Here is a 27,630-nt window from a genome sequence, read left to right on the forward strand (position 1 = left end):
CCGCTTGCCGGTTAACCCTGAGGGCGCCGGCAGGAGCCCCTATCCTTAGACGAACCCGGTCCTCAGGCGACCCCGCTTGCCCGCGAGCCCGAGCATCTTCCTCCCATTCAAGAAAAAGCCTGGGATTTCAGGAACCGCAACCGCCTCGCCTCGGGGCCGCCACCTCCGCCTCTGGGGGGCGCAGCCTCGATCCACGCGACGCGGATGGGGCGCGCCCTCGCGGGCCGCGCACGCGAGCGCGCCCGTTGCCATGGTAACGCTCGCCGGGCCGCCCGAGGGGCCCGCGGGAGAGCGGCGCGCTCTGGCAAGATGGCGTCCGCGAGGTCGCGAGTGCGCAGTGAGCGCCGGCCGCCGTCGCTCCGCCCGGCCCGCCTCGCCTCAGGTCCGCCCGCCCGCCCGCGCGCGCCGCGGGCCCATGGCGGCGACAGGTGCGGGCGCGCGGCGGTTTGCCGAGCTGCGCGGGCCGGGCGCGCCCCTCGCTAACGCGCGCGTAACTTTTCTCGCCGCGGCCCCCCGCGGCCTCGGCGCCCACGCCCCCCGGGCCGCCGCCCCGCCGAGGTGCCGTCTGCCGGCCGCCGCGGGAGCGAGGAGCGCCGGGCGGCGCGGCTCCACCATGGCCCTGACCCTGTTCGGGTGAGTGCGGTCCCCGGCTCCCCGCCGCGGGTGGGCTGCGCCCCGGAGTCGCGTGCGGGGCCCGGGGGCGGGGCGGGCCGGCCGCCGAGTCGGGGCTCCTGTTACGCGGCCCCGCGCGCCGCTCCCATTGTCTCCTCTCAGGCAGGGCCGATGGGCGTGAGCTCCGGGGCTAGTCCTGGGGTCGTGGTAAAAGGCATGGTGCCCCCCAGAGCTGCCAACTTGAGAGGGAAGTTGGCTAGTTGTTTGCAAACCAATTTTTCCCAAGTCGTTAAATAAAGATCCTGGAAAGTTTATTTATTTTGATCAAGATGTGAGAGCATCCCCAGCCGCTCTAGAATTGCCCCGTCCATGTGTTGCTTCCTACTGGCTTGTTGGGCATTTTGGGGGTGGAGGGGACTTGCTTGGTACATTGCTTTGGGAAGGAGAATAATATGTGAACTTAATTTGGTATTGGTTAAGATTGAAAGTGTGTGCTCTGACGAAAGAGGACAGAAGAAAGTTGGGTTACTGGAAGGTAACTGATCAGAATTGTAATTTTGAGTATTGGTTGGGAAATGTTATTTTGTAGATGTAGTTACTGTAACACTATTGTTTCAATGGCTAAGACCGTTTCCAATGACAGTGGGTTGGGAAAAAAACACTGAAAAGGTACATTGTTTCCTTAAAAAAACAAAAACAAAAACAGACTTTGGCACATCATTTCAATAGAATTTAGGATGTCAAAACTTAGATTTGCAAAGAATTGTTTTTCAAAGTAGTAAGGTACAATGATATATTACCGATAGCCACGAGAACATTCTCTTAAGTTATTCAGCGTATGTAATTTCCAGTTAAGTTTTAATTATGTCATCTGATGAGGCACGTTATGTTGTCACATACCATAAATGCTTTTTGTTGTAAATACCTCCAAGTGAATCCAGCTGTTGGAATCAGTTACTTCTGTTTCTTCTTTCACTGAAAAATAAAATCTTACTGTTGTTTTGCCCTACCTTGTATTTAATCTGCATTATTTAACGGAAATGGGGACTTTTTTGTACAAAGGTTACTATATATATATGTATATGCAACTGTTGTAGCTAATACATAGTAGTAAGATTTCCAGAGGAAGATCCTTTCAAAACTGTAGCTGATTAAATTCATCTGTCCTGGCTTCTAGTGAGATATTCTGAATTTTTAAAGATTTCAAAAGTAAGTTGTACTCATCTAGTACTTTTTAAACTATTGACAGTCCCGATAGATAAAGCCGTTAAACTGGAAAACAATACTTTAAGGATTCCCAACTTGGGAGCCTTTAGCTAGGTAGAAATATGGAAAAGAAGGGTGTCGTATTCTACCTGTGTGAAAAATTGCTCCTACCCCTTAGTGTGAATGACTTGGTTTCTATATTCTAATGTATGCTTGGAAAAAAATAGAATTCAGTTTACAAAAGATTCACTTTGCTACATTGTGAATGTGGGTGTATTGTAAAGGCATACCTCTGAACAGAAGGAAATAGGGGTCGGAGGGGGGAGAGGGAAGGAGGAGAGATGGAGAGGGAGAGAGACTGTATAGCCACCGTGCCAGAATTATAGGAATGAGCCACCACACCCACCTTTTTTTTGTTTTTTCTTTCTTTTTTTTTTCTTTTGTGATACCTAAGCAGCTGTTTTTAATGTGTTGGTGGCCGACCACACTCCTGTCTCCTGTACATCTATATGTCTGTTAAACGTAGATGCTTTTGTCAAAGTCTAGAGGGCAGGGGATTTTTACAGGGGCATTACTCATTATGATTCTCTTAGGCCATGCACACACGAGTTTGAGAGCTATTTAATTCCAGGAGATTGGATCATCTTTGCCCAGTTCACAAAAACTTCTTGTATATGTGAAGAGAAGTACCCAAAAGTTAGAAGAAATTGATTTTATTTTAGATTTTACTGCCGTTTACTTGGGTTTAGAAGCACTTCTTGTCTTTACATTCATTCATTCTGGATTTGGAAGAGGAAGTGCTCATGGCCTACATCATGCTACACCCTAGCCTGTTTTTCTTTCCTTAATTCTGTTTTTGTTTTGTTTTTGAGACAGGGCCTTGAATTCCTCAGTCCTCCTGCCTTAGTCTCCAGAAGGCTAAGGCTACAAGTACATTTACTCTTGATGACCAATTGACAGGATCAGTGGTAAAGTTCTGTGAGATGGTGGTAAGGATGTATGTAGTACGATTAATAAAAATCCAGAGACAGGGTGCCAATATGTAGTATGATTAATAAAAACCAAGAGACAGATATTGGGCTTCAAGCTGAATATCAGTGAAGCAAAGCAACCAAGCCACCAGAGAGCTCCAACCTCTACCAAGGCTGGAGAGATTCTGTCCTCAACGTGGCTGGAAACTAATTTTCCAAGACTGAATGCTAGCTCTGCTCCTGTCTTATATACCTCTATCACTGCCCAGCTTCTATGGGTACTGGGATTAAAGGTGTATACCACCACTGCCTGGCTGCTATGGCTGTGGCTAGCTTTTGGTTCTGATCTCCAGGCAAGCTTTATTAGATCATAAACAATATATCACTACAGATGTAGGGATAAGAAAGGAGGTTAAGTGAATGTGATGTCAGTCATCAGGGGAGAGCTCAACAGTTTGTACCTGTGGCTTCCCAGAGTAACCACTACTGACTGTCTGCATTGGTTTTGTTGTTTTACATCAATAACAAAAGAGTATGGTCCAGTTATTCAACATGTGTTTTAAATTTTCATTCACACTTTTCACAGATGTAATATTTTTATTGGTAATTACTAGAAGTTAATGTAGATAATTTTAGAAACTCTTATTTAGTGTTTTCAGTGTATACATGTGCACCTGTTTACAAGTGTGTAGTGCATGTGTGCATGTGCATGCCTGTGCGTGTATGTGTGTGCCTGAGTACATTCATGTGTATGTTTGTGTTCATGTGGAGGCCAAAGGTCATCCTAAGGTGTCATTCCTAGGGAACCATCCTTCCTGATTATGTGTTTGTACCCCATGCATTTAAAACTTCAGTGTGGTCCTTCAGGTTCCTTTTACCTTTTGTTCAAGCAGAGTCCTCACTGGATAGAACTTTGCCAAGTTTGTCAGTAGGTCTCAGGATCCACCTGTTTCCATTTGTCACCATGGGTTTTCAGGATCTGAACTCAGGATAAACATCCTGAGGCAAGATCTTTACCTGCTAAGTTACCTGTCAGCTCTACTGTGTATATGTGTAGTATATGTGTGTGTATGGTATATGTTTATATAGTATATGTGTTTGTGTGCACACGAGGCAGTCGGAGGGTGTCTTCCTTTTTCTCTTTCCAACTTATATTCTGAGGCAGAGTATTGTTTTTAATCTAAATCTCAATCTTAGGAGTTTACCAATAAAGGTGCAGGAGTCATATGCTGGGGTGAAGACCTGCTAGCTCAAAGCAACCAGATAACGTTCCTCCTTAGCCAGCGTCTCTGAAAGAGTTTCCCTTTTGCCATCCCAAACCAAAAAGGACCACCAAACTCAAAGTCTCTCCTCACTACTTCTGTGTGTTTCTGTATCCAACTTTCCCATACTCCCTCTAACTCTCTCTGGATGTTTCTTGTCAATAGGCTCTGCCTCTTGACTCAAGATCGATTTTATTTAATTAACAAAATCTCACGGTTTATAGTGTGATCAAATATCCCAAAACATCAGTTTCTCACTGAACCTGGAGCTCATTGCTTCAGTAAGAGTGGTTGGCTGACAGACTCCAAAGATGCTCCTGTCTCCCTAGGTGTGTGCTGCTACACCCACTTTTACGTGGGTGCTGGGGATCCAAACTCAGATGCTTATACTTCTCCAACAAGCACTTTGCCACTTTGCCTAGCTCCCTCTCATAGTTTTTGAGACAATCTCACTGCTACTCCAGGGTGTACTGTGTAGGCTAGACTGGCTAGCCAGAAAGCCTTGGGAACCCTCCTCCTCATGTCTCTAGACTTAGAATATAGGAACTGGCCTCTAGTCTTAACTTTTTTACTTGGAGGCTGGGGATTGAATTTAGGTCGCTGTACTTTTGGGGCAGGCACTTTACCTACTGTTTCTAGCCCTTAGGGTTTTTTCACTTTCACTTTGAAAACTTGAATATGCATTGAAAACTGTCATGTTTGAAAATTCAGAGATTTGAAACTGTTTTTCCCCACCTTTCAAATAAATCCATGGCTCACTATCAACCCTGATACATTCTATTTTTATTTTAAAATTACATCTTATGGGAGAGAAAAGGGAATGGGGCATGCTAGGATGCCTGTGTAGAGGTAAGAGGACAACTTTTGGGAGTCAGTTATCTCAATCTGTGTGTCCTGGGGATTGAACTGTCAAAAGACTTGGCAGCAAGTGTATTTATCTGCTGAGCAAGCTATCTTACTGGAACAAAGTTAGCTTTTTATTTGTTTGCTTGGTTGCTTTTGAGACAGGGTCTCTCTTGAGTAGTCCTGGCTGTCCTGGAACTCATGAGATCAGCCTGCCCCTGCCTCTGCCTCTCAAGTGCTAAGATTAAAGGTGTGAACCACCACTGCCAGGTCAAAGTTATTGTTTTGTACTTGGGATTGAACCCAAGACCTTGTGCATGCTAGGCAAACATTCTTCTACTGAGTCACATCTCCACCTTCATACAATTTAAAAATATTTCCTTCAAAAATAGCCAGGCATTTTTCAGATAGGTCATCTCACTGGTTTTGCTCATTTGGCCTGCAAACCTCTGTTGCAATGTGCAGGATTTGTGGTGCCTTCTGTGGTACTGATTGTCTCTTCCAGGACTCTAGTGCATACTTGCAGTTCACACACCATGGCTCTATAGTCAGTCATGTACACCTTGAACATTTTGCTGGAATCTACAGATAGGGGAGTGCTTGTTCCCTAGTAATTACTAGGGTAGTAGGAAAGTCTGAGATCATCTAATTTTGGCCTTTTTGCTGCTCTGCCTGACAGGATGTTGTGACAGGCCACACCTGGAGAGCTCAAGTTGGCAGAACTGGTGAATTTCCATCCTACCAGGTCATCCTTTGGCAGGAATCTCATCAGCTATAGCTTAAGGGGCTGTGGTTTCTACCAGGCCAGTCATGAGGTTGGGTATTCAGTGCAATCTCTGCATGACTGAACTTTGAACAATGCTTGTCTCACTCTGGGTAGTTGGCATTGGTGCTATCTCACCCCCACTATTGCCATGTTATAACCATAGGTCTCTTATAGCACTTTCTTACCATTTGTGGTGGTTAGCAGAAGAATGCCCCCAAAGGCTCATATTTAGTTGAATACCTGATCCCAAGTTGGTGGAACCATTTGAGAAGGATTGAAACGGGTGGCCCTGTTGGAGATATGGTATGACTAGGGGTGGGATTTGAGATTTCAAAAGACTTGTACCATTTCTAGTGAGCTCTCTCTGTCTGTGGTTATGGATCAATGTGTAAGCTCTCAGCTGTTCCTGCCACCATTTGCTCTGTCATCATTGATTGTGTTAGTTTGAGTGCAATTGGCCCCATAATCTCATAAGGAGTGGCACTGTTAAGAAATATGGCTTTGTTGGACTTCGTATGGCTTTATTGGAGGAAATGTGTGGCAGCATGATTTAGGGATTCCTATGCTCAGGATGCCACTCAGTTGACTTCCTGTTGCTTGCAAGATATAGTTCACGGGCTGGAGAAATGGCTCAGGGGTTAAGAACACTGCCCTTTCTACCAGAGGTCCTGAGTCCAATTCCCAGCAATCACATGGTGGCTCACAACCATCTGTAATGTAAGTCTGGTGTCCTCTTCTGGACTGCAGGGATACATGCAGACACAACACTGTATACATAAAAAAAAAAAAAAAAAGATATAGTTGACACAGCTACGACAGCACCATGTCTGCCTGCATGCTTCATGCTCCCTGTCATGATGATAATGGACTGACCTCTGAAACTGTAAGCTTCCACCCCAATTAAATGTTTTCTTTGTGAGAGTTGCTGTGGTCATGGTGTCTCTTCATAGCAGTAGAAACCCTAACTAAGATATGAATCCTAACCCTCTAAAACTTCTAAATTAAATGCTTTCTTTGAGACAGGGTTTCTGTGTAGCTCTGCCTGTCCTGGAACTCATAATGTAGACCAGGCTGGCCTCAAACTCAAGAAATCTGCCTTCTTGCCAAGTCCTGCCAGTAAGTCAGGTCTGGTCCATGCCTGGAAAGGGGAATGTGCATTGAGGAAAGATTTAGACAAGAGATGAGAGATAGAGTCAGGAGGGCACCTAGCGAATACTAGGATCATCCCCAAGTTTATTATTCATAGCTCTTATATACCCCAATCAAAAGGGTATATAGATACAAAGAACAAACAAACATAATTACCTTCTCAATGCCCAAAACATCAAATAACCACGCCCTAAATCAAATATCCTGTTGTCATGGAGAGACATGCAATAACCACACCTTAGGCCAAACATACTGTAGATTTAACCTTGGTCCTTGAATAATGGGCTTGAACTCTGTGACCTAAAGTCAAGATGAAACGGAGCCACTTCTATGGGCCCCCACACCTGCCCCTACCTCCCAAGTGTTATGGTTAAAGGTGTGTACCACTATTGCCCAGCAAATGGCTTTCTTTTATAAATTGCCTTAGTCATGGTGTCTTATCACAGCAATAGAGAAGTCACTAAGACAGAAGTTGGTACCAGGGAATGGGCTATTGCTGTGACATGCCTAACCCTGTTCTCTTTTGGAGGAATGTGGAAGACTTTGGGACTTTTGGAGGCAAGTAATTGAACTCTGTAAGTGGGTCTTAATGGGCTGGGAAGACAATAGTGCTCAGAGCCCAGCACAGGATGTTTCAGAGGAGTACCATATTAGCAACTGGGCTAGAGAATAGTCTTGTCTTGAGAGACTGCCTGAAGCTAAATTGAAAAGTATCAGATTCATTTCCTTGGTGAAGATTTTAAGACAGCCTTATACGGACTCTGTCACATGGTTATTAGTAATCAAGTTTACAATGAAAAAGAGCAAGCTGGGCAAAAAGAAATTCAAAATGTAGTTAGAGGAGAAAAATAGCACCATGAAATTTACAGAATCCAAAGCTGTGCTAGAAGAGATGAGAAGATTAAAGAAAGAAGATTAAAGAAAGGCCTGATCTGAAATGGAATAAAGGGAGGGGTGACCTCAGGGCATGGCCCCTTGTAGCTGAGCTAATTTGTAAAAGGGCCTGAGGAAGTTCTGCTTTTAAAAATTGACAACAGAGAAAAGCTTCTGCTGATGTGAGTCAGGACAGCTGCTGAGGCCAGGTGTGTGGCAGGAGAGTCCTTGCATGGAGCCCAGAGAAGCCATTTCCTGAAGCAGTGAAAGAAGTTTGGATTGTGTTGGAGACCCCAACTTGTGGAAAATGCCAGAGCCCTGGGATGTCTGTTGAGGAGAGATTCCAATAGGGTGTGGAACTAGCCCAAGTGAAAGAAGTGTGTTTAGTCAGTAAAGCTGGAAGGGCAGAGCCCATCCAAGCCCTCGGAACATTAGCCATGGAGTTACAGGATTGGGAGTTTCCCTGCTAGTTTTTGGTCTTACTTTGGCTCAGTATTTTCTCCCTGTGCCCCGATTCCTTCCTTTTAGGATAGTAATGTATATTCTGTGCCACTGTATGTTAGAACTGTGTGATTTGCTTTTTGATTTTACAGGTGGATACAGTTAAGAGATAGCCTTGAGCAGTCCAAGAAATTTTGAACTTTTAAGTAGTGTGAGACTGTGAAAGACTGTGAGGACTTTTGAAGTTGTATTGAATATATTTTGCATTATGATACAGATACAAGCCTGTGGAGGGCAGGGTATGGAATGTGGTGGTTTGAATGAGAATGGCTCCCATAGGCTAAGATATTTGAATGTTTGACTCCTCATTGGTGGAACTGTTTAGGAGGTGTGGTCTTGTTGGAGGAAGTGTGTCACTGGGGCCCCAAATTAAACACTTTTTCTTATAAGTTGCCTTGGTCATGGTGCTTTGTCACAGTAACAGAGAAGTTGCTAAAACACCATCTTTTCTCAGCCCCTTGGCCACAGAAAGCTTTCATCGTCTTAGTTTATGTAGGATTTGTCACTGTCCTGATACATCTGCTTACAGAAGTCCTTCAGAGCAGTTAAATGGGAATGGTATATGCATGTGATGTATTTAGCAAATTTTGATCATCCTGAAATTGAAATTTATTTTCAAGAAGACAAATTCACTGAATGCTTTCAGTATGATGTGTGACCAAAAGCTAATTGCAAAGGAAACTCCCACTTACTCTCTGCTGACATTTTTAGATGTACATGTTTTATTTTTATATGTGTGAGTGTTCTCTCTCTCTCTCTCTCTGTGTGTGTGTGTGTGTGTGTGTATGCCTGGCGCATGTGGATGTCAGAAGAGGACGTGTCTGAACTGAAGTTACAGATGGTTGTTAGTTGCCATGTGGATGCTGGAACTGGATCTCTATACGAACATTAAGTGTACTTAACTGCTGAGCCTTCTCCAGCCTCTCTGCTGACATTTTAAAAAAATCTTTACCAATTCTAAAGAAAATGAGAAGGCAGCCTGATGGTCAGAGCCCATCTGCCTTTCTCAGTGTTTTCAATTTTCATCTGTCATCCAAATCACTGCCCTAATTAAGTATTTCTCCTCATTCTTTTTTTTTTTAATTTATGCTTATTTTATGCACATTGGTGTTTTGCTATGGGTGTCTGGTCCCCTGGAACTGGAATTACAGACAGTTGTGAGCTGCCATGTGGGTGCTGGGACCTAGGACCTCTGGAAGGGCAGTCAGTGCTCTTAGTCACTGAGCCATCTCTCCAGCCCCCATTGCTTTTTTTTTTTTTTTTTTTTATACTGATGTCAAAAACTTAATGTTTCGACGGATGGTGTATGCATTTAATCCCAGCACTTGGGAGAAAGAGGTAGGCAGATCTTTGTGAGTTTGAGGCCAGCCTGGTCTACAGAGTGAGTTCCAGGACAGCCAGGGCTACACAGAGAAACCCTGTCTCAAACAAACAAATCAAAACAACAAACCAAAACAAAACAAAGAAAAACCCAAAACAAAATGTTTCAGTTTTAAAATTTGTCTTTTCATCTGGTATCATGTGAAAGAGTGAAAAGAGTCATAGTTGGGGAAAGGGACAAGATCTCCTGAGCAAATTGGGAACACAGGGTGGGGGGGTAGGAGAAAGAGAGAGGGAGAGGAGGAGGGGAGAGGGGGACATGAGGGAGCAGGAAGATTGAGTCAGGGGAAGAATAGCCGAGAGCAAGAAAAGAGAAACCATAATAGAGGGAGTCATTACCATAATAGAGGGAGCCATTATAAGTTTAAAGAGAAATCTGGCACTAGGGAAATGTCCAGAGGTCTACAAGGATGACCCCCCAACTAAGAATCTAAGCAATAGTGGAGAGGCTACCTTAAATGCCCTTCTCCTATAATGAGATTGTTGACTACCTTATATGCCATCCTAGAGCCTTCATCCAATAGCTGATGGAAGCAAAAGCAGAGATTCACAGCTAAACACTGAGCTGAACTGGAATCCAGTTGTAGAAAGGGAGGAGTGATGAGCAAAGGGGTCAAGACCAGATTGGGGAAACCCACAAAAACAGCTGACCTGAACAAGGGGGAGCACATGGACTCCAGACTGATAGCTGGGAAACCAGCATAGGACCGAACCAGGCCCCCTGAACGTGGGTGTCAGTTAGGAGGCCTGGGCAGTCTATGGGGCCTTTGGTAGTGGAGCAGTATTTATCTCTAATGTACAAATGGTCTTTGGGAGCCCATTCCCCATAGAGGGTTACTCCCTCAGCCTAGATACACAGGAGAGGGCCTAGGCCCTGCCTCAAAGAATGTAACAGACTTTGATGATTCCCCCATAGAAGGCCTCACCCTCCCTGGGGAGTGGGGTGGGGGTGTTGGTAGGGGGCATGGGAGGATGGGAGAGAGAGGGAACTGGGATTGATGTGTAAAATAAGATTATTTCTAATTTAAATAAAAAAGTGAAAAAAAAACACAGTCATAGTTGTTATGACTCTGTTTACATCTGTGTGCCACATGTAAAGGACTATTGATACACATCTGCCCCTTCAGGTCACTATTCTGTAAATAATCTAATCATTGGAGATAGAAGTTGGGGACATGTACAGTTACAAATAGTTAATGTTTGTAGTTAGAAGAGTTTTAACTTTTTCACATCCAATTTTGTCAACATTTTCTGTTTAAACATCATTCTTTCCACATAGGCCCCTTTTTTCCTCTGCTGTTCTTCAGGGGAACCTGGTGGCACACTTCAGTCTGTGCATCTCTTTATAGACTGTGAGTATCTTACTCATGGAGGAAGTGGCTAGGAGTGGTGGTGTGCTTCTATAATCCCAGGACATGAGAGTCTGAGGCAGGAGGATCATCAGGAGCTTGAGGCTAGCTTGGATTTCTTGGTGAAACCCCGTCTCACAAATTATTTGTCTTCTAATTTAATATCTGAAAGCTACCTCTGTATTTTAGACTAATTTAAAGCAGATTTAAGAAAAATTTGGTAGAAAATAGTCTTTGAGGATGCTTTCTGGGTTGCAGTAATAGTTCCAAAGAGAAGGCATAAGCAAAATAAGTTGTTCTTTTTTAACCACATTGGTATCTTGTGACAGTTGAACCAAAGAGGACCTTGCTGGGGCTCAGCTGGTGTAACTTTTCTCGGTTTCTCTAAGTGGTTTTCCTCGATGTGGCTAAGGGATGCTTCCTTAATCTCACATGAAGTGACAACTCCCCTAGGAACTTTATCTTCTAAATATGTAAATGAAACAAAGTCAGTGAACTTTCTATGTAAAACCATAACTTATTCCTCCTTAGAAAATGGCTTCTGAAGCCAGGCGTTGGTGGCGTACGCCTTTAATCCCAGCACTCAGGAGGCAGAATCAGGTAGATCTCTGTGAGTTCGAGGCCAGCCTGGTCTTCAGAGTGAGTGCCAGGATAGGTTCCAAAGTTACACAGAGAAACCCTGTCTCGAAAAACCAAAAACATAAAATAAAAAATAAAAAAATGGCTTCTGTAAACTGTGATTCCTTCCTTCCTTCATTCTAAATACTGGGATTACAGGCATGAGCCACCACATCCAGATCTTTGATTTTTATTGGTTGATGTAAATCTTCTCCCTCCCTCCCTTCCTTTTTTTTTTTTTTTTTTTTTTATTGTTTTCTCTGTGTAGCCTTGGCTGTCCTGGAAGCTTCTGTAAACCTAGACTGGCCTCAAACTCAAAGAAATCCATCTGTCTCTGCCTCCTGAGTGCTGGGATTATAGGCGTGGGCCACCAGTGCCTGGCTGATGTAAATTTACATTCTTTATTTTATTTATGTGTGCTTTCCAGTTTCATGTGCACACCATGGCACACATGTGGAGGTCAGAGAATAACTTGTGAGAATCAGTTCTCACCTTCTACCATGTGGTTTGGGGATCAGACTCTGGTCCTCAATCGTGGCAGCAAAGGACCTTACCTGCTAAGCCATCTCAATGACCTAATTGTTACTCTTAAATGAAAGACTGGAAGAAAGTAACAGGACAGAGTGACCATATTTAACAATGAAAATTATGTTAAATAAATTATGTCTGACAAAGTTATAATTTATTTTCCTCCTTGGACTTGGTTATAAACTGAAGTACTTCATGACAACCCTAAAAACCCAGAGTGATACTTTCTTTCTTTCTTTCTTTCTTTTTTTGTTTTTGTTTTTGTTTTTCGAGACAGGGTTTCTCTGTTTTGGAGCCTATCCTGGCAATCGATCTGGAGACCAGGCTGGCCTTGAACTCACAGAGATCCGCCTGCCTCTGTCTCTCGAGTGCTGGGATTAAAGGCATGAGCCACCAACGCCCGGCCAGAGTGATACTTTCAAAGGATGAATGTTACAGGATATGAAGTAGATTTCAGCTAAGTTCTAATTAGTAAAAGACCATCTGAATTTAAAAACATATGCTGAGATGAAATGAAAATTTATACCATTGCGTAGCTCAGGCCCATCTCAGATTATGTAGTCAATTCCCAGGTGTCCGGCCTCCATTTCTCAAGTGATGAGATTACAGGAATGACTGTCTCTTCTGCTGTAAAGCATACTGCAGTAGCATTAAAAGAATGGCTTTGTATCCAAGAACCTCTAGGATAATTTCATATTCATAGATAGCTTTTTCTTTTCCCCAAAGAACAAAAATGCCTCTATGTGTTTTGAGCTGTTGTTTTAAATGGAGAAAAGTGTTCATTTGTTGAGAATTAAGCTGTCAGTCGTGATTTGTGGAGAGGGAACAGTGAGTCAGGGCAAGTGCATGGTGTGGCCCCACAGCCATCTCAGTGTTCTTCATCCAGCTGATCTGAAAGTTGTTCCTTTCTCTTTCCTGACTTCACCTTTCATGTTTAAATTGTATTCTTGATGTAAGGCAAGAGAACAAAGATGTAGTCCAAGAATGATCATTACTAGAATAGATTTCATGACCACAAGCTAAATGGGTCCTCTAAGCAGCTGCACTCCTTCCTGCTGTCCCATTCTGACTTAGCATGCACCCTCAGCCTCTACTGAATGTGCCTTCCGTTTGCACCCTTGATGTCAATTTTGTCCCAGACTCCTTATGGCTGTGTAGTTACTTTGGTAGAGGTGACTTAGGATTGCAGTGACTTGGTTAGAAGGGACAGACAACAGGTGAGTGCTGTAAATGTTTAAGGGTTATGCTTGGCTGAGTATTTCCCCTGCAGGTCTGTATGACAAACTTTATGGCATGATAGTAAATCTGAGGTATAATGTTTGCATGCTACCTGTGAAGAGTACCATGTTAATTCTGGATAGAGCCTGAAATTTTAATATATAGTCTGAGGATCTTGAGGGGGCAAGGCAGGATACAGGATAGGTATTTGATGGAGGAATTACACTTAAGAGAAAAGAAAGCAGTTTTATTTCATTTAGAGAGTGAGACATTACTAAAAAGAGTTTATGGAAGGTGGTGTAAGAAACAAGACCATACTAAAAAAACCACAGAGCATGGAAGGGATAGGTGGTACCACTGAAAGAAGGAAGCCAACCCATGATTTTGCTTTTGATGAGCTCCGGGGCTTCAGGGTTTTTTATTATTATTATTATTTGTTATCTATTTGATGAATACTGGGTGCCTAATATGAGCCAGACAAGTATTAGTTTCTGCTTTTTAAGAATCCATATTTACATTTCTTTGTAGGGAAAACAGAGAAAAAATACATATAATACGCCAAGTGTCAGGAGCTGTGGGGCAGAGTGAAACAGAGAGGTTCAGGTAGGTGTTCAGTCTCAGCAGCAGAGAAAGAAGGATGCAGCAGTTGACGACAGACAGGCAACTACACTGTTACCCAACCAGGAGCTGTTTCTAGAGATAATGCCTACTTCATTAAACTAGTGTTCATTTTTATTTCAGCAGGACAAAGGAATTGCACATAAATTAACCTGTTTGTTCATGTTTTGCCTCCATAGTCAGGAACATACATAATCAAATTGAATTGGAGTTCCTTATCAAAATGGCTGACTCACAAAAGGGCTCTGAAAGTAAAAACAGTCAGTCTTTTGTCATAGTAAATATTCAGGCTACAGGCCTGTTAGTTTTCAAATTACTTTTGCTATACATGTTTAAACATTTTTATTTCATGTGGATTAAGGGCTTTTATTTCTGTTATTTATTAGTATCTCTTGTTTGTCCAGGAAGATTTGAGGTGACCTGGAAAATATGGTGCAGGAAAATAGAAAACAGTTTGTGGGGGAATTCATTTTTCTAGACTTGGTGTCATTAGTTTCTTTCTCTCCCCTGAATTGTTTCCCTTTTATTATAATTATGCTTTGGACCCTTGTAATGATCATAAATTATCAGCATTCCCCCAGTACTGTTTTAGGGGATACAAAGAAACTGAACATAGTTGAATAAGTGAGGCTGGTAGACAGTGAGAATTATGGGGACATGAAGAGGAATGGGAACTCCTCACCTGGGTTTTTTGAAGTCTCTTGCTGGCTGAGACAAACCATTAAGCATTTGCTAAGGCTGTTGGAATAAAGACACTTCCTGGCCGGGTGCCTTTAATCCCTACACTCAGGAGGCAGATACAGGCGCATATGCATATCTGAGGTCTAGACCAGCTTGGCCTACATAGTGAGTTCCAAGACAGCCAGGGGCACACAGAGAATCCTACCTTAACAAACTAAAAAAGAGTCTGGTGGTGGTGGGTGATGCACACCTTTAATGCCAGTACTTCAGAGGCAGAGGCAGAGGCAGGCAGATCTCTACGAGTTCGATGGCCAGGACTGTTTCACGGAGAAACTCTATTTCGGAAAACAAAAACAAAAAGATACTGTTCCTTTTATATAGAAATGTAACATGTATAAATAAAAGACCAAGTGACAGATATTGGGGTTCAAGCCGAAGATCAGGGAAGCAAAGCAGTCAGCTACTAGCTCTCACCTCTACCTCAGGCTGAAAGGGCTGATCCATGCACAAACTCTTTACCAAGTCTCAAACTGCTGCTTCTCCTCGGTGTGGCTGGAGAACAAATGCCTGTATCTTCAGTGTGACTGGAGAATGAATGACTTATACTGAATCCTTGCTCCTGTCTTTTCTACCCCTCTTGTGCTGGGATTAAAGGTGTGAGCTGTAATTCTCTTTTAGACTGATTCACTCTTGTGTACATCTGGATGGTCTTGGACTCACAGAGATCTGTCTACCTCTTAATCCTGAGTCTTAGGATTAAAGGTGTGTACAATCACCTCCTATCTTCTGGCTGCTGGGATTAAAGGTGTGTGCCTGATTTCTGTGGCTTGTGGCTGACTTTGCTTTCTGAATACTCTGACAAGCTTGAATAAATCATAAATATCACTACATAGAAATATTTTTGTGTGAGAAGAATAAGAATATTCACATTCTTAAAGACCTCCTTCCCTAGCTATTGACCTGCAGATTAACACATGGAAATCTTCTTGTGCAACCCTTGTGGCCCATGGCTTATCAGTTTATAACCTCATCCAAGGTACCACTAGAGTCACCCTATAATCTCATTTATCCTAAAAGAGGAAAAAGAAAAACATCCTTTGAGATGTAACTTGAGAGCCACCAAAATTGTATGTATGGAAATTGCTAAGACACTTATTCGAGACTCTCCTGAGGAGTCCACATCCATGCTCTTGGGTGTGCTTTTTTTTTTTTTTTTTCCCTTGAATGACTCTTTTTCTACTAACCTTCATGCTTGAATCTGTGTTAAAAAGTATCTCATTTTAATAAATTCCAGCTCTGCTTTGTGCTGTCTGGTCCTGCAATTCTTTACTGTGGTGAACCCCTGGACTGGCTTTAACTAAGCAGAGGTTCCTGAAGGATAAGGGGCTCCTCAAGCTGTGGGTACAGTTCTGAGTGATGTCTGTTCTTGCACTGTTGTTGAACAGAGCACCCCCACTGTAGCTTTTTGCATGCCTGCGTATCCTTTCCACATCTCCCATCTTTCCCTAGCACAGTTTTTCGCAATTAAGTATGGGGTGTTTCATTCCCAGTGAAAAGGGAGGTTAAAGAAAGAATTCTGAGACTTACTAAAACAAGAAAGATATTTAAGATGATCATGCTAAGTGTCAGTACTATTACAGTAGTGGAGAAAGAGGTTTTCTATCCTATAACAGCATATAACCAAGAAACAGGTGTGTGGTGGGGGCGGGGTGGTGGTGATGGGAAGCGGAGACATCAAGGATAGGGGGAGAAATCCTTGCTAATCTCACTTAACAGGGTATAAGCACTCACACTTACTTCCTGGGCCAATGCCACCTGACATAGCAGCAAGGAATTAAATCAGGCCGGATGGAGGAGGCCACAGCACAACTGAGGCTGTGACAATTTTATTGAGAGCAATCAGACTTTTTATTCCATTATCAGAAACAATATAATGGCAATTGCCAGGATCAATGCAGTTGTAGTTGCCAGGACACAATGATGTTTGCAAACTTTACAGGGTACACAAGGTTAATATCTAAGACCAATTGTCCTGTCAAGCTTTCATGTTTTCCTTGACTTCCGAGGGAACATGCAGAGAAACACAAAGTGGTCTGAATGTGTCATTTCTTGAGGGAACTGGAAGGCACAAGGTGCCCTAGGAGCCAGGACTCAAACCTGAAAAAACTATGATGCATGCCTCTCAAGGTGGCTATGCCACACCAGCTCAGTGGTTCCCTGTGCTTGGCAGTTCTTGTTGAGAGTTGCCAGGTGACTAGATACCAAATGAGAATTTAAGTAGATAACAAGAGTGATTAGATACCACAGGTGGAGGGAATTAGCCAGCAGGGTCGATAGGCTTGCTTCTTGCCAAGTCTGGGCTATGTTGGTCTGGCAAGAATGATGGTTAAGGAGAAGACTTGTCTGAGGACCTAGAGCAGTGGTCCTCAACCTTCCTAATGCTGTGACCCTTTAATACAGTTCATCATGTTGTGGTGATCCCAACCACAAAATTATTTTTACTGCTACTTCACAAGTGTAATTTTTCTGTTGCAAATTGTAATGTAAATATCTGTGTTTTCCAATGGTCTTAGGTGAACCCTGTGAAAGGCTCAATGGACCCCCAAAGGTTGAGAACTGCTGGCTTAGAGGACCCTGACTGAAGTTCTATGAAGGAGAGCATCTTGTACAAGCTCTCCTTATATTCTGCTGCTGTTCAGCTAGATATACTTTGTCAGTGGCCGGTATCTGGTGACTCTTCTCAGTTCTGTTGCTCCTTCTGCTTTATTTGATCTTTTCAGTGGCTTTTTTGTTGTGATCTGCTGCTGCTCTTTTCTTTCCTTGACTGTTCTCCCTGCTTCAGGTGTGTATGGTGTTCCCTAAGAGCTGCCCCTCCCATCTGTCTTGGAAGTCCATGGCCTTCAGCAGGAGCAGTGTAGATGAGTCCTAGCTCTCCAGCATTTGCTTCCTGGATCCTCCAACTCTGGCTTTCCTATAAATATTTAGGTGGTGTGTTCCATCCTCAGAGCTTAGTGTTCATTTGTCTGTTCTTCCCTACCTCATGCCCAGCCATTTGCTACCTCTTGCAGAAAGTCTTTGCAAAGCTTTCCCATCTCTGTGTGCTTGCTCTTGTGATTTCCCATCTCCTCCCTCCCTCCCTCCCTCCCTTCCTCCCTCCCTCCCTCCCTCCTCCCTCCTTCCTCCCTCCTTCTCTCTCTGTGTGTGTGCTCATGCATTTGTGTGTACATGTAGAAGCCAGAGGTCAACCTTAAATATCTTCCTCAAAAACTTTGCACTGTATGTTTTGAAACAGCACCTCACTGAATTTGGTGCTTGTTGATTCAGCTAGACTGACTTGCCAGTGAGCTCTAGGGACTGGCCTCATCCCACACCACCCCTTGTTACAGATGAATGCTACAGTGCCACCTTCTGTGTGACTAATGGGCATGCAAACTTACGTCCTTGTGCATGGAAGGCAACATTTAACTGAGCTATCTCCCTAGTGACACATATTATTTCTGTATTCCCATCAACTCTATGGCTCTCCCCTTTCTTTCAAGTCAGACAACCCTCTCTCCACTCTCTGCCCCCCCTCAAAAGTAGCCTCTTTATCTTCTGATTTTTTTTTATCATTTTATTTGTGAACCTATGACATTTGGTAGTATACTGTTTTTTTTTTTTTTTTTTTTTTTTTTTTTTTTTGCTTGTTTGTTTTGGTTTTGTTGAGACAGGACTTCTCTGTGTAGCTTTGGCTGTCCAAGAACTCAGTTTGTAGACCCTGCTGGCCTCAAAATCATAGAGATCTGCCTGCTTCCACTTCCCGAGTTCTGGGATTAAAAGTGTGTGCTACTGTCCCACTGGTAGTACACTGTTTCCTAGTAGTTCTATATCTTGCCACTGTCCTACCTTTTTTTTTTTTTTTTTTAGCACAGATTTCCTAGATAAGCTTCTTTCTCTAGTCTATACTGTGTTATAACTGGGCACGGTGCTTCACCCAGTATAGTGCTCAAGAAATGCTTGTCAAGTGAACCAAGTAACTTGGTAAAACATGGGAATGCTTTTTTCTTTTTTTAAGCTTAGTACACCTTAATTCCTTTTTAATGTGTATATGTGTGTGTGTACACACACACCATGGTACACATGTGGAGGTCAGGACTTGTCTAATAGGAATTATTTATGTTATTCCACCATGTAGTTTCTGGGGATTGAACTCAGGTCATAAGGCTTAGTGTCTGGCAGCTTTACCAGCTTATCTGTCTTATTGGCCTAAACCAGTACACTTCTATAGTGTGTTCTCAGGCGTAAAAATTCATGTTTTTGTCACTTTGTAATTTTAACTATCTTAGCAATACATCATAGCTCAGAATGTTTCTCATATATTTTTGTTGTTGACCAGTTATCTTATTTTCAGTAAAGGGAAGATACACATATATTCTTGGAGTTGTGTGGCCCGTGAAGGGCAAATGTATCTCTTACTATGAAATTGGCTGCTTTTGTCAGCACAGTTGTTCAGATTTATGGTGAAGCAATGATTGGATTTACACTGTTTTATATCCTCTAAAACCTCTTCAACTGAAAGCAGAGGACAGATGTCAGCATCTGCACACAGTGTTGCTGTGTGTCCAGTATTCTGTTGGAAATGAAGCCGCCTCTGGTGAGATTTTGCTGTAGGGGAGAGAAATGCAGCTCAGTTCTTTCAGAGCTTTGTAGGCTGTTCACAGGGAGAAACCTTCCTTTAAGTCTCCTGTTCAGATCTGGTAGGTCACCAGGTTCACAGAGCATTCACAGACATCCTCTACTTAGACATTGGGTTGTAGTGGGTTTTGTGTTTTGTTTTTTCTTCCTTCTGTTTTTACTTTTGTAAAGTATCACTTTATAAACCACATTAAGCCTTAAATTCTACATAGTCCAGGCTGCACCAGAATTTATAACCCTCCTGCTTCTGTCTCCTGAGTGCTGCATTTACAACTATACCACTTTGCCCAGCTCCCTGAGTATTTTCAGTGTTTCTCAGGAGAAAACAATAAGCAGTGGGACACAAAGCTCACATAATTGTTTTCCAGAATGTGCTAGAATATATTAAGCTGCGTTCGCTAAAGAAAGTAAACACAGTAGGCATCCATGGTGGTGTACATCTGTAATCCCAGCACTTGGCATGCAGAAACAGTGAAGTCTGGAGTTGAAGGTCTTGCTCAGCTGCATAGTGAGATGGAGGCCAGCATGTACCACAGAAGACCATGGTAAAAAGCAAGGAAGTGGGTACTCAGTGGCTTATAAGACATTTCATGTATTGCTTATAACGTTTCATTTAATAGTGAAACATGGCGAAGTTGCCTTTGCTGCTTCTCTATGTTGTGGTGCTGTGGTTATGTTTTGGTGATTTGATGACATTTGTTAACTCCTCAAGGTTCCTCATAATCATGGTGAATGTGTGTGTGGCCTATATAGCTAAAGAAGAGAATCTTTAATCCCAGAACTTCGGAGGCAGAGTCAGGTGGATCTCTGAGTTCCAGGACAGCCAGGGCTACACAAAGGAACCCTGTGTCTAAACAACAAAAAAACAACCCCCCCAAACAACAGTTAAACAAAACAACCTAGCCTTTAAAGTTATATTTTCTGACAAAAACCAGATCCTGTGGTCTTGTCATTTTATTCTTCCAATTGAATTCCAGTTGAAATCATAAGGATAAATGATTTCAAATGGACAAGAAAAGGAGCAGGATGGGCCCCTAATAGGGCAATAAGGAGACAGATAGTGTTGCTGTGGGAAACTGTGTCTTATTGTTTTCCAGGCAGATGGAAGTGATGCTCTGGAGCACCCTGCCCTGCCTCGCCTCTCCTGCTGCTTTCCTAGGTCTGTCCAGACAGGGGAGCTCTGAGCTCTTGCTCTGGCTAGTCTCCCTTGTCTCTACCCTTTCCTCCCTCCCTCTGTCCACACAGGCACACACAAATGTTCCAGCTTCTGGAGGGCTTGGTGGAGAAAGCAATGACTGTTCTCAATCCCGAGTCCTTGTTTCTTTTGAGGTGTGACCATACACCCTCTTAATGCTGTGTCACTTAATCCTTCTAATCAAGACAGGAACATTTGAAAGTTTACCTACATCTTTTGAAATAATTTTTAATTAAAAATCGTAAGATTTCAGCAGATAACTTCTAGCATTTTCTAATCTTATAAGTTTTTTCCACTATCAGATGAGGAAGGAAAATTAATGCATTTAAGTGTGTTAATATTAGATAATTTAAGAGAGAGATGCCCTAAAATGGTTTTCTCATAGGCAAGTTTGGCTAGACAGGTTGACCATTGAGCTCTAGGATCCTACCTCTACCACTCTGGGTGTGCTAACACATGCCACTATGCCTGGATTTTTATGTGGGTGCCAGATATCTGAACTTAGGTACTTTGGGCCATCTCCCCTATCCCTACTATGTATTTTCTGCTGAAGACAAGAAACAGTTATCATATTGGATAGTGCCAGATTCAAACCTAGGGCCTGGGCTTCTTAAGCAAGGTCCATGTTTTTTAAAATCCAGATAAGTTGTAGTCATACTGCTGAACTGCATGATCTCCAGATTAAGAGGTCACACTGTTTTGTGGGTGGGCTTCATTCACTGTTGTGAGAAAGTGGAGCTGTCGTTCGTGTGTGTGTGTGTGTGTGTGTGTGTGTGTGTGTGTGTGTGTGTGTGTGTGTGTGTGTGTGTGTTTATATGTTATATATAATAGCTCTTTTATGGATCTAGGACCAAACTCAGGTTTCATCTTACATTACCACTGAGCTGGAACCCCAGTGCACAACTTCTGTTTATCAGACACATGTACAAAGATTATGGACTTATGGATGTATCCATTCATCAATTCTTCTATATTTTAGATTCTTTATAACTTCTTTTGGTTTTGGTTTTGTGAAAAGCCACTCTCATTTTTTTGTGAGACACAGTGTTTTATATCATAAAATTAGGAGAATTATTCCAACCAAATGCTTTTTGAAGTCCATTTGGTAGATGGGAGTTTCAAACTTCATTATCCAGCCTAACCATGAAGGCTAAAGATTAGATGTTGTGGTGTGACTTTAGAAGGATCTTACTCCAATCTATGAATGTGCTGGATATGGTAGTTAGCAAGGCTGTAATCCCAGCAGCTGAGAGGCTGAGGCAGGCAGATTGGCAGGAGTTTGAGGCCAGCCTGTGCTTGGGCAGCCTAGGCTGAAGTGAGACCCTGTCTCACCTCCCTCCTCCCACATGTGCAACTTATTGTAGTTATTGACATAAGGTCCTGGCAAAGTTAACCTTGATTTAAGTTACAATAACGTTTGGTTATTTGGAACCTTGTAAGCATTTACAAGGAATGCTTACACTGTGAAACTCTGAAACAATAGAAAACAATTTCTAGGAAGCCCACAAGATGGCACTTGCCACCCTGCTTCCTCTTCCCCTTCAGCTTAAGGAGATTCAGCAAAATGTATGAAGTTTGAGTCTTAAATTTAGTACTTGGAAAAATATTCATTTCTAGAGAGGAGCCAGTTTCTTTGTTGAAGATGGTAAGGTTATGTTGAAAACACAGTGGGGTCTCTAGATTAAAAAAGCCTGCCTCTGTTCATTGTATTTGTCCTTTAAACACCTTAAAAAGAAAATAGAGGCTGTTTTCTTACACCTATTTAACATATATAACCTATTATGAAATGGAAGCCTTTCACAGACAGACACACATTGCATGCACATTATCAACAGAATATGCAATATTCTAGAGCCACCCAAATTTAATATATTAATAATAGCCCTTCCCATAGTGATGTCTCCACAGGCGCCACACTCCCAATTTTATTTCCTTATGAAAAGGCACCGTCCTCCTATTTCATGATTGTATCTTCAGTTAATCAAATCCAGTGATACTTAAACAGAACTGGCCAAAAGTGGATCTGGATGGACAGACTTGAATGGCCATGGTAATCCATGTGTGTTTCATATAAGTCATTTTATTCTCTCCTCCATACTGTTTTCGTCTTACCTTTTCTTTATGAAATGGGAAACACAGTACTGTAGCCACTGTATGTTTTAAAGGAATTGTTGTTTAGTGATATTTCTGATGGAATTCTGTATTATGCTTGACACCACTAATAAATATGCTTCATTGTAAGAAAGCCTGGGAAATGAAGATAGAAAATATAGGTTTATAAGACAATTATAGTTTAGAAAACAATTGCCACTAGCAATTGTTTCCAGGTAATTGTGTTATTTTTATATTTAAAGATAAGAAAGCATATTTGGAATATGATATGGAATTTCTAGTTCTAATAGTTACAAATTCCTAATCCTAATTATGGTAGAGATATGCTGAGTGGAACAATAATGAAGTCAAGAGGAATCATAGTATGATCATAATATGAATTATTAGAGGCTTCTTTTTACCCACGTATGTGATATTTAACTGATACTGTTTTACCTATTTACTATTTACTATTTACATTAACATTATCCTGGGTGAAGGGAATGTTGCTGAGTTGATATTGAGATTGGTGGAGAAATTTATCCTGTATGCTGATCTGTAAAAAAACTATCAGCAGTTTCATTGGAAGGAGCACTATGTTCATAGTGGCTAAGGTAGGAAAGTACATTCAGTATACTTTAGTGTCAGAGCATGGCTTCTTGGGGACATTCTGAGTTTTTTCTGCCTCAGAAAAGGTAGTCAAGCAGCAAAAGCAAAAAGCCATTGATGAGAGCAATAAAAGGAACTTTTTGTTGTTGTTGAAAACTGAATCAGATTTGCAAATCTCTAAATTTAAGCCCCAAACCAAATACTTTGGAGGGTTGTGAAAGTACTCATTTTCCACCATTCTTAGGAAGGTTTGTGAAAAAAGAATCTGTTATCCATGAAGAAAGGATCGTGAGGTTTCTTGTTCAGAACAATTGGTAGACGTCCTTGCTAAGCCGGCCCATGATTGTGCTCTGTGGGCAGGCTGTGCGTGGAAAGCATTCCTTTGTTAGCTTGCCCTTTCCAGTGTCAAGGGCTCAGTGTTCTGTTCCAGGTTACTTACTGACATCAAGCCATTTAACACAAGATCTCCTTTTAAAAGCATATAAAAACATCTTTTTAAAGTCTAATTTTCATTGACTTCATGTACACATGCATTTCATCATTTCATTTCTGAACTAGGAACTAGAGAAATTCTGGTCAGAGGGATGCAGAGTGGGAGCAGATAGGGCTGTTTGCCAGCATCTGGGCTTGTTTACCCACCAGCAGAGTTGAGTACTGAGATGGTGATTTGTTACTTACAAAGTGACTTAGTTAGTTTTTCATTGATAAAATAAAAATCATGCTTTCAATTGTTTCTATTTCCAGTTTTTCTTTTTCTTTCTTTTTTTTTTTTTCCAGAGTCAAAGAAACTTTTTGTCTGGGGGTGGGGGAAAGAAGGCAGGGAATGACCACTATGAACAATGACAAACTTTTTACACTATAAAAATTCCTTGCCTTTGTTCTTTGTGTTTAGATTGATAGTCTGTGTTTGAGATCAAGTGGATAATAAATAGCTTCAATGGAATTTTCTTCTTTGTGCATCTTTTTGCCACTTCTTATGAAATGTAAATGTGTGGAGTTTGTCAAGGAGGATTTATCTTTTCACTAATTGGCCTTTGAAGATGTGTTACAGTGTTTTGTTTGCACTCAGATACATTCTGTTCATTTCTTCTAATTTCTTATTATCATCATCCTAAAACTTCGTATGGGATCTCCTTGAATCGCTGTGGCCTGTGACAAACACTGTCTGGGGTCTTTACGTTCTCTTTATTCTCTGTCCAGTGTCACTGAATGTAAGGGGTCATGTTTGCTTATTTCTCTACGTTAAAACAGTTAAGTGTAAACATACATATAGAAAAACAGACAATGGGTAATGTTATTAAATTACACATAAAATGAGAGAGTAGGAAAGGACAGAAAACATAAGCTCTGGATTATTTCTAAGTGAGCACACCTCAGGTAGAATTCTCCCTGGAAAGCTCCTTTGGTCCTGCTTTGATATGATGGTCAGCTGTGAACTATCACAGAATTATTTATTTTGTCATATTACAGGAATTTAAAATCTCTTAATGATAAATATTCATCTCTTACAGAATATAAAGCAATGAAAATATTTTTCCATTGCTATTATTTCTCTGTGCTTGATGTTTGTTTGAATCACATAATTCTTTTCACTTCCCAGTGACAATGACCTTTTGTTTTCCAGGCCCTAGTATTCCACATTTTGGAGGTGTTAGTGCAGTAAAGCATGCATTTGGTATTTCAGACTAAATGTTGTGCACAGCTGCTTGACATAAATCATTCAGTCTGCTTTTAGAAGAGCCACATTGTTTACTAGAAAGTTTTAACTTGAATTTCAAATTAAACAAAAAATCTATTTAGATATTTAAGACTAGGCAATGATTTGCCTGTTCATTTGGGAAGTCCTACTGGACCACATTTCAAATATGAAGTATATTTGGCATTGGCCCAGTATTCTGAGTCCTATGGTAGTATGTGAGAACAATGGTAGCTTAAACAAAGATATCTTGAAAAGTCTTCCAAATATAATGTCTTCTATATATTCTGTTGACATGTTTATTATTATTATTACTTGGTAGGAATTCATTAACTTTTAGCTGTGTTCATGTGAGCGGTCTCTTATACTGCTTATGAGTCACCTATTGCTTTATGTGACTTTAACCAGTACCTATGTCTGCACTGTGTTTCATGCTTGATTTTTATGTATATGTTTGTATGTGTATGTGATGTGTGTATATATCATACACAGACATGTATTTGTCACATTCATTTTTGTCAGGCTCTTTGCTGTTCATCATCCGGAAGTGCTTCAGGAGCTCTTTGCTGCACAGAGACAAAAAGGAGCTTTCCTCCATTTTACTGTAGACTCTGGCCTCTCTAGTGTTCTAAAGATTTTATTTGGAAATATTTCTAGTGACATCTATGTTATATGTTCCTGAAAATTTCTTTAATATTGGATATCTCAGGGGGAATAGTAATAATAACAGCAAATATTCATTTACTATTGACTTGCCCAAAGTAAAATTCTGATTAGTAAGTGCTAGCATAGGCAGTTTTCATAACCCTAGCTACTACATTGTTGATGACTTTCCTGCATTGCCAAAGCTGGCAGTTCGAAGTGAGGCAGGCTCTTATAGCCTGCCTTTCAGAACTTCACATCAGCCTGCCAGAAAATGTAGAGCCCCTTTCCCACCTAAGCCCCGTATGGGAAGCTTAGGTACCCTTTACCAAAATAAATAAAAAATAAAATAAATAAATTCTTAAATATTTTTTAAAGACAGGCTCTCTAGCCTAGGCTGGCTTTGAACTTGCTGTGTAGCTGAGAATGTCCTTGAGTTTCTGATCCTCTTGCCTCCACCTCCCTGAGCACTAGGATTAAAGGCATAAGCCACTGTGATTCAAATGATCAAGCCCAGGGCCTGGTGCTAAGCTCCTTTCCCAGTCTTACCCTCTATCTTTGCCATTTTTTTCTATGAGTTTCACTTGTATCATGCAAGAGAACCATGATGGTCTGTGGAATCTACAGCACATGATAGCTGTTTCATATTCGTGTTTGCTGTTTATGATCTAGCAAAATGTTGAGTCACTGCTGTTCTGTACACCATATGTTGAAGCATGGGCTGTGGTTAAAAGGAGGCAGGAAGGTTGGATGGCAGCCCACTTGACAGTGGAAAATACCAGGGAGCACAGTTATTGTATTGAGCATTCTGTTTCTCACATTCACAGTAACTTCAGTAAGTGCAGATAGAAGATTTGGGTCTCATGAACTTAGAGATTCAAGGGAAAAAATAGTGATAGGGTGATCTGGACACTAATGAAGCCATGAAAACTTCTAGTTCTTTGTATAGTCACTGACATGAAGTGAGAGAATACTCAAAAGGAAAGTATCATTGGTCATTTGTCACCCTTTATATGTTAGAAGCTTTTCCTAATCTCATCTAAAGTTCTTTTCATTTTCTGTTGTAGGTTTTAGGCATGCTGTGTTTTCCATTCTAGTCTCTCAAATGCATAACTGAGTCAGTTTTTCACCTTTCTGTCTCGTAGGATTACATAGTCCATCTCTCATTTAATAACACATTGTCAGGGATGTGGATGAACTCTGATAACCTGGCTTTATAGCTTTCTCCCACCTTCCCAAATACCGATAACAACAGTCTGAGGTCTCACTTTACTTTCTGTTCAACTTCCATAGTTGGTTTGAATGCTGCATTGCAAAAACCATGAGTGATGCTCTGCCACCCACTCCTTTTTTTCTTCCATATATTAGATCCCTCATTTTAAAAAGTTCATCCCCAACAAAAATGATTCATAGTTTAAATATTACAGGAAGGAGAAATGCAAGATTATGCAGTTTATCTGCATATTCCATCAGAGTTTTTAGCTTAGGAGAATTTGAAATTGGAAGAGATTTCTGTTCTTGACCTTAATAGGACTCCTTCATAGATCTATATGCCCTCCCTGTCACTAAACCCAGTCAGGATGGTGGCTCTTCAAGATACCAGCATGCTATAGGCCTGAGAGTTAGCCCTCTTCAGCCTTAATGCATTTAAGATAAGGTCACTCTCCAGGCTGGTGAAACCCACAGAAACAGCTGACCTGGGCATCGGGGAACTCTTGCTCCCCAGACTGATAGCTGGGATACTAGCATGGGACTGATCCAGACCCCAGGAACCTGGGTTTCAGTGAGGAGACCTCGGAAATCTACGGGACCTCCTGTAGAAGTTCCATACTTATCCCTAGCATAGGTGTGGACTTTGGGAGCCATTTCCACATAGAGGGATATTCCCTGAGCCAAGACACATGGGGGTGGGCCTAGGCCCTATCCCAAAGGATATGATAGACTCTTATGACCCCCTGTGGAAGGCCTCACCCTCCCTGGGGAGCAGAAAGGATATGTGATAGGTAGGGTTTTAGCTATCAGAGACTGGTAGGAAAGGAGAGGAGGGAGAGGGAACTGGGATTGACATGTAAAACAATCTTGTTTCTAATTCAAATAAAAAACATCTGCAAAAAAAAGAAAAAAAAGATAAGGTCACTCTTTCTGGAC

General features: G+C 41.8%; 1 protein-coding gene across 3 annotated transcripts in view; it reads left to right on the top strand.

Moving 5' to 3' along the window:
- The first annotated feature begins 299 nt into the window (after positions 1-299).
- Chn1 (chimerin 1) overlaps positions 300-27,630 on the top strand; it is a 156,661-nt gene continuing 129,330 nt past the window's right edge. For all 3 annotated transcript variants that reach the window (XM_035446737.1, XM_035446738.1, XM_035446739.1), the window contains exon 1: positions 300-632. In XM_035446737.1, the coding sequence (XP_035302628.1) occupies positions 416-632 (217 nt within the window). In that variant the 5' untranslated portion in view covers positions 300-415. The remainder of the gene's footprint in view (positions 633-27,630) is intronic.

This window comes from Cricetulus griseus, chromosome 6, assembly GCF_003668045.3.
Source record: "Cricetulus griseus strain 17A/GY chromosome 6, alternate assembly CriGri-PICRH-1.0, whole genome shotgun sequence".
NCBI lineage: Eukaryota > Metazoa > Chordata > Mammalia > Rodentia > Cricetidae > Cricetulus > Cricetulus griseus.